The sequence below is a fragment of the Vicia villosa genome, linkage group LG5 (assembly GCF_029867415.1).
Source record: "Vicia villosa cultivar HV-30 ecotype Madison, WI linkage group LG5, Vvil1.0, whole genome shotgun sequence".
NCBI classification, from domain to species: domain Eukaryota; kingdom Viridiplantae; phylum Streptophyta; class Magnoliopsida; order Fabales; family Fabaceae; genus Vicia; species Vicia villosa.
Window position 1 is genome coordinate 11,250,754 of NC_081184.1, and position 6,787 is coordinate 11,257,540.

At 34.7% G+C, this 6,787-nt stretch overlaps 1 protein-coding gene across 1 annotated transcript; it reads right to left on the reverse strand.

The window, feature by feature from the left end:
• Nucleotides 1-297: 297 nt before the first annotated feature.
• On the reverse strand, nt 298-2,384 carry LOC131606266 (GDSL esterase/lipase WDL1-like). The gene is made up of 6 exons (XM_058878519.1): nt 2,093-2,384; nt 1,603-1,680; nt 1,379-1,519; nt 1,080-1,156; nt 837-986; nt 298-731 (listed from the first exon to the last, which is right to left on the reverse strand). Exons 1-6 carry the CDS (start codon nt 2,285-2,287, stop codon nt 446-448), a joined length of 927 nt encoding a protein of 308 aa, XP_058734502.1. The 5' UTR covers nt 2,288-2,384; the 3' UTR covers nt 298-445.
• Between the last annotated feature and the right edge of the window lie 4,403 nt (nt 2,385-6,787).

Genomic DNA, 6,787 nt, shown 5'->3' on the forward strand with positions numbered 1-6,787 from the left:
TGTCTTCTTTGTTAAGAAAACAACCGCGACAAAACAATATCAGATGGTGCCGATATTCATATTGTTATTCACTGTTTTTGTGATCAAGAGCAAATTGTGGTTAATTTACACCGCAACGATCTTAATTACTATCACAACACCTATACCGATCAGAATGACAAAAAATTTCATGGGACTACAACACGACCATGACCATTATTTAAGACCTTGAGTAATAGTACGTACTCATTATTATTTTTGTCCAAAATTAAGCTAAAACAATCATGACATGACTAACTAGCTATGTAGCACCAGCACTTTTGAGAATTTGAAATATATATACCACGTTCAAACAAGACTATTTATGATTGCATACCATATTATTTAAAAACATTTTATTTTAATAATATAACATCAACTAAATCCTAACCAATAGAAGCACACCACTTTATTTTCTTAATTGAAATTATTGATGTTGTTTTGTGACTGCTGACTCTTCAATGTGATGACCATTTGATGGTTTGGAAATGCACAAAGCTCTTTCCCATTCAAAGTTTTTCTGGAAGCTCCAGTTGGTGATATTCACAGTAGTCTTTTCATCCACGGCAACAGGATCATATGGTGAATCTTCTGCAAATTCATTTGGCATTGATTTCCAGTGTAGATTTGGTTCCCAATCCGATTCTTCGAGGATCTTCAGTATCTCTTTTACCACTATCTTGCTCCCCTCACGCGACAAATGAATTCCGTCCCTATCAAATGACACACAATCAGATACATCATAAACAAGGTTGAACTTTTTCATCAGGCATTCAAATAATGTTGAAGCCGTTAGCCGTGTCATAATCAATACTTACGTAAAACAAACATCTGACCAATCGTCCCTTTGCTGAAGTGCTGACCAGAGGTCAATGGCCTTGACATTCATCTCATGGCACAGCTTCAAACATGCTTCCGAGTAAAGCTTACATGCTTCATTTGTCCTCTTTAATGGCCCAAATACATTACTGCCTTAAGACCAATAATTTGTTCATTAGAGTTTATGATTGAGACATACACTGAATAATATGAGTTAAGAATAAGTATGAGTGAACCAAAACCTGAAACTTTGGTGAATCTGCGCCTCGTTGACCGGAGGAGAGCTGAGCAATATTATGCGAGTCATCTTGGAGAGACTCTGAAACCATTAGTATTAGTCAAACATTGTTGGTATATATTTTTTTTGATACGTAGATGAAGTAGTACTAACCACTAGAAAGTTACATAACCGTGACTACCAGAGTTCAAAAGTGAAAATAATTAAGTATTATCTCCAGAGTAGTTGAAGATATGGTTTTTTCTTTATTAAAATACGATAGTAAGAGACAAAAAAGAGTAAAGTGATAGAGTGGAGTTCAACCTTAAGATGAGTAATGATCTTCCTCATATTTTCAGTGTATTCTTCAAGGGGTACATGAGGACCAAGGCCAGATGAATGTGGATGAATTGAATCATTACCACCAAAGTACACAATAACCAAAGATGGTTGCTCAACTGCATTCTGAGTTGAAGTTGACAAAGAAAATGGTGAATACTTTAAGTATGAGGAATCAAATATAAGCATTTAAGACAAATGATTCATACCTTGGGAAATATTGTATCCAGAACCTGCAAAGCACGCCTTGAATTCCAACCGCAATATCCTCTTAATATTATATCTGCCTATGTAAAGTTTAATACGTGACAAGTTAAACTCATTTATTATCCATCTTATATTATAAACAAATTTCACTTTTTAGGTTCATTGAATAATTGATGTATCTGGTCTAAAAAGAACTGTTCCAAAAACAGATTCTGTTTTTTTTTAAATAAAAAAAGAACTGTTCCATTGCATGCTGTTCTGTTCTTGAAGATAAGAAACTCAACAAATATCCCTAGTCCATACTTCCCAAGAACAACTTCTCTATTGAAAACTAAGTGCTTAACAATTGATAAATCTTGACAAAAAACTACAATTCTTCATTTCATAGGTTATCTCAACATGCAAAACCAAAATGAAATAAAATTTATTTACATATTTTAAATCTCAAAGTAAGAACAAGAACAACATGAAGAGATATATAAGTAGTTTTACCTTTCTAGAATACAAGTTAGTGAGAATAGCACCCCAACCTTCATCACTATAACTAAGTTGAACAATGGAAGAACCAAACAACACAATTTGAGGCCTTCTTGGTCCTACCATATCTTTCACTTCCACAACCAAATACCTCAAAAAAATTCTTAATTTATAGACATAAATTGTGTTTTCTATTTTCCTCTTTTGCATGCTCTTGTAAAGATATATAGAAAATTCAAACTTTAATGTTTCCTTTTGTTCTTTCTATCTTCAATGTCAACGTCATTTTGCTGTTTTGCACCAAATGTTATTTGTAATAAAATTTGGATGGAAAGTGTATGGTGTAGATACATATGATATCACTTTCATCTTTAAATACTTTTTTCTTTTATTTATGAAGTCTTTAAATACTCTTGAATATGATATGAAATATATAGTTAGTTGAACTGAACATTATAAAAATAATAGGCTCATTGATTATATACCTATATCCCCTTCTACCTCCTAAGTCCTACCCTCATAAATTCTCTATTTAATCTTTGTTCTCTACATTTTTTATTACAAAATATTGACAATGTTTTTCTTAAAAAATTCTTTAAAGACAATGGAGTTGGGGAATATATTGCAATTTTTTTTATTTTTTGAATAAAAACACTTTCATGATTTTTTTTTTGAATTTCTTAAATATCCAACAAACTCAGAAATTGAATTTAATAAAATAAATATATAGTTTGATTTTCTTGTTAAATATGACCGTCTGACGTTTATTCCAATTTTTCTTATATTCCTTGAATGAACACTTGTTCGGGTTCAATTGCATGTTAATTTTTTTCACAGATGCTAAGCTTTCCCTCAAATCCTCATCATTTTGCCTTTCATCCAGACTCTTGATGATCATGTCATCAATGTGTACTTTTAAACTCTGACCAGTCTATTTTGAAAAGATGATGCCCATCAACCTCTAATATGTTTCTCCGACGTTTTTCAAACCGAACAACAAGACCTCATAAAAATTGTGGCGATTGGTCATGAATCCCATTTTTTGTGCATCACTAAGGTTCATCCTTAGCTGATGATTGTAACTTAAGTAAGCGTCCATGAAATTTATTGAAGAATGCCTTAAAACCTTAAGTGGTGAAGAGAAAAAGCTCATATTTCAAGATTGTAGAAACCAAAAAGCCATAAAAGTATACAGGAGGTTGACGAAAGTGTTAGAACAAGATTCGATTCTACAATCCGTCTCCGAGTTTTGATGATAACAATGTGTATGAACAATTTTGTTATACTGACGTTTGTTATTGTTGAGTATTTAACAAACAGGTTTGATTCTGATGAGAAGGTGTGGCCAAAACATCAGAAGCCATCAGATTATATTTCCGCGCTACAAAGTTGTGGTGAACAGTAGCAACAACTTTAGAAGTAAAAGCATCTGAAGTAATCACTTTGATAGAAGTTTAGAAGAAACCAGTTCTGAAAACCAAGTGCTGAAAGACTCGAAAGACGTAGTTCTGAAGACTCTGGAGACTTGACGATATAAAGACTCAAGTTTCTGAAGAAAAAAGGATTCTGAAGACTAAGTACTGAAGACTCTGAAGACGCGGTTCTGAAGACTCTTAAGACTTGAATTTCTGAAGAATTCAAAGATCATTATTTTTCTTCCAACTCATGTTGTGAGCCTCTGAAGTTCAAGCAGAAAAAGTTAACGTTATACTGTAGTACCGAGTATAAGGTACAGGCGAATGTTCCGCTCCATCCCAAGAAAAGGACGGACGTTGCGTACTATCTTGTCTCCCTCTAGAAGCAAGCCGCCAACATTCTGCAAGATTCAGAATGTGCCGTCCAACGGTTATACTATTTCATTGGTTATAAAAGGGCTTGAAGACTTAAAGAAGAAGCTTAACCTCAACGAACACACTCCCTCTGTATATATTGCTAATAGCTTCATTTTTCTTTTAATCTTAGATTTGAAAAAGAAAGTTTACATCATGCTTGTGCAGAAGCATTTATACTGTAAACAAACCGTGATCAAAGGTTGTTTGATCGTTCCTTGAGAGACCGAGTGAAGGTCGGCTATCTCGAGAAGTCTAGGACTAGAGAGTCTTAGAGGTTGTTAGTCACAAGTTGTTGCTTGTGCAGGTTGTTAGTCACAGGGGTTTCCTGTGAAGGTCGTTAGTCACAGGGGTTATCTGTGCAAACGTTAGTCACTAGTTGTTGCCCGTGCAATTGTAATTGGTTCGCTTATAGTGGATTAAGTCCTCGATTGAGAGAGGCAAAATCACCTCGGAAGGATGGATTGGACTAGCTTGAGTGTTTCTCATGTGAACCAGTATAAAAATAACATGTTCTTTCCTTTCTCCATCTTTAGTTATTATCAATAGCAAAGAACTTGTTGTTTTAAGAAAAGGGGAAATATTTTTATAAAAAGCTTTGTGTTTAAAAACCTATTCAAACCCCCTTTTTATAGTGTTTTTCACACCATCAGTTGGCATCAGAGCTCCGGTTCTGAGGAATGATAAAGAATTTGAATCTTTATCGAGCACTGAACAGTGTTCAGTACCGATCTAGGCTGTGTGAAAAAAAAGGTTGAAACCATGGGAACACCTGCCAACAATATTACTATTGATAATAAGGATAAAGATCATTATAGTTATAAACCTCCTATGTTTGATGGAGAGAATTTTGACTATTGGAAGGATAAAATAGAAACATACTTCATGGCATTTGACTTTGATCTTTGGGATTTGGTAGCTGATGGCTATAATTGTCCAGTAGATTCAAATGGTGTCAAGATTGTAAGAAGTGCAATGACTGATTACCAGAAGAAGGCTTACAAGAATCACTTTAAAGCCATGTCAATCTTATTATCTGCTCTTTCTTATGATTTGTATGAGAAGATCACTAATAAAGAGACTGCAAAGTCTATATTTGATTCTCTCAAGATGAATCATGAAGGCAACTCTCAAGTTAAGGAGACAATGGCTCTGACTCTAATCCAAAAATATGAAGCCTTCAAGATGGAAGAAGAAGAATCTGTGGAAACGATGTTTTCAAGATTTCAGATTCTTGTGGCAGGGCTTAAGGTTCTGGAAAAAGGTTACTCTAACTCAGATCATGTTAAGAAGATTATTAGAAGTTTGCCTGCAAAATGGAGACCAATGGTAACTGCTTTGAAACTACCAAAGCATCTGAACAACACTAGTCTTGAGGAACTGATAAGTTCTTTGAGAAGTCATGAGATTAAGCTTCAAGGAGATGAACCTCAAAAGAATGGAAAGTATGTGGCTCTAAGGCCAAAATCTGAGAATACAAAGGCGTGTCAAGCAGAAGAAGACTCGGGAGAAAAAGACTCAAGCAAAGACGAAGTGTCTATGATATCCATAAGATTGGCTCAACTATGGAAACATAGAAAGAGAAAATTTCAAGCATCAAGAAGAACAAAGGATAGAAGTGGATCATCTGGTAAAAGAAAAACTTCTAAACAAGAAGTTATATGTTATGAGTGCAATGAACCTGGACACTACAGAAATGATTGTCCAAAGCTTAGGAAAGAAAACATGCCTAAGAAGATGCTCAAAGCAAAGAAAGGACTCATGGCAACATGGGATGACTCTGACTCAGAAGAAGAAGATTCTGATGAAGAACAAGACAAAGTAGCACTCATTGCTGAAGCTAGCACAGATGAAGTCCTATCAAAGAATGTTCTGACAATAGGAAATGAGTCAGATTCTGATATTCAAAAGGAAGGATTACTTGAAACATACGACAAGAGAAAGGCGTATGTTCCAACATTTGGAACTTAGTCTTGGAGACCTTGTTGGTTTCAGAGGAAATCAGGAAGGATTAATTATTGGCTCTGAAACCAAAGAAAATAAGTGCATGTTGTTAAGGATAGTGTAGAAGCTCAAAAAGCTACAGGATCTAAAATACAGAAACACGGGCTGTGGAAGAGTCTCTTAGTTGAATTTATTGTTGATCCTTCGGATCTCACAAAACTAAAAGAAAAATAAAAATAGAAATTGCAAAATAATGATCTTGTTCAGAAACCTAGAGGTATCCTAGCGGTTGGAATCAGTTGGATGGTCAAAAACAAGCTCATAGAAAAAGAAAAGGCTGAGTTTGATAAATACGATAGAGAAGCGAAATTCCCTCTGGAATTTCAAGAAAGATATAGATCAGAAGCCCTCTACATTCATCAAGAGCCAGCACAAGCATTAGAAGCCAGCTCACCAGAACGCTTTAAGAAAGGATCAACACGCATTCTGAAGAAAGAGGTAAGTGAAAAGGTACGACAGAAGTTATTCTTTTACATTTAAAATTCACATGTTGCTGTCAATTTATCTTTATCAGAACCTCAGTTATCAGAAGATGTCTTCAGTCAGAAACGTCTCTGATCGGATGAGAATCGTTTGATTTTCCAAAATCTGAGTACATCAAACGTGTCACTTAGCATGATTAATCATAACTAATGACACTCAAGCAGTTTGTTTTATTTTCTTGGAATTGGTTAAAATCAAAAAAAAAATTGTGTAAGCAAGATATATTAATAAATGGAGAACTAAGGGTTCTCCAACCTGTTTACACGAGGAAACGGGAAAAACCCGACAAAAAGAAAATTACAAACCAATTACGGCTACGACAAAAAATGCAAGGGATCCATGCAAAACTCGTAGAAAGAGTAATTGGGGTGCGTAATTTTCCCGCAAAAAGACC

Coding starts and splice junctions, on each gene's coding strand:
- LOC131606266 (XM_058878519.1), bottom strand. CDS start 2,287: ATGCAAAAGAGGAAAATAGAAAACACAATTTATGTCTATAAATTAAGA. Junction 1,681..2,092: donor CTAACTTGTATTCTAGAAAG/GTAAAACTACTT, acceptor AACTTTACATAG/GCAGATATAATATTAAGAGG. Junction 732..836: donor TGGTCAGATGTTTGTTTTAC/GTAAGTATTGAT, acceptor GTCATTTGATAG/GGACGGAATTCATTTGTCGC.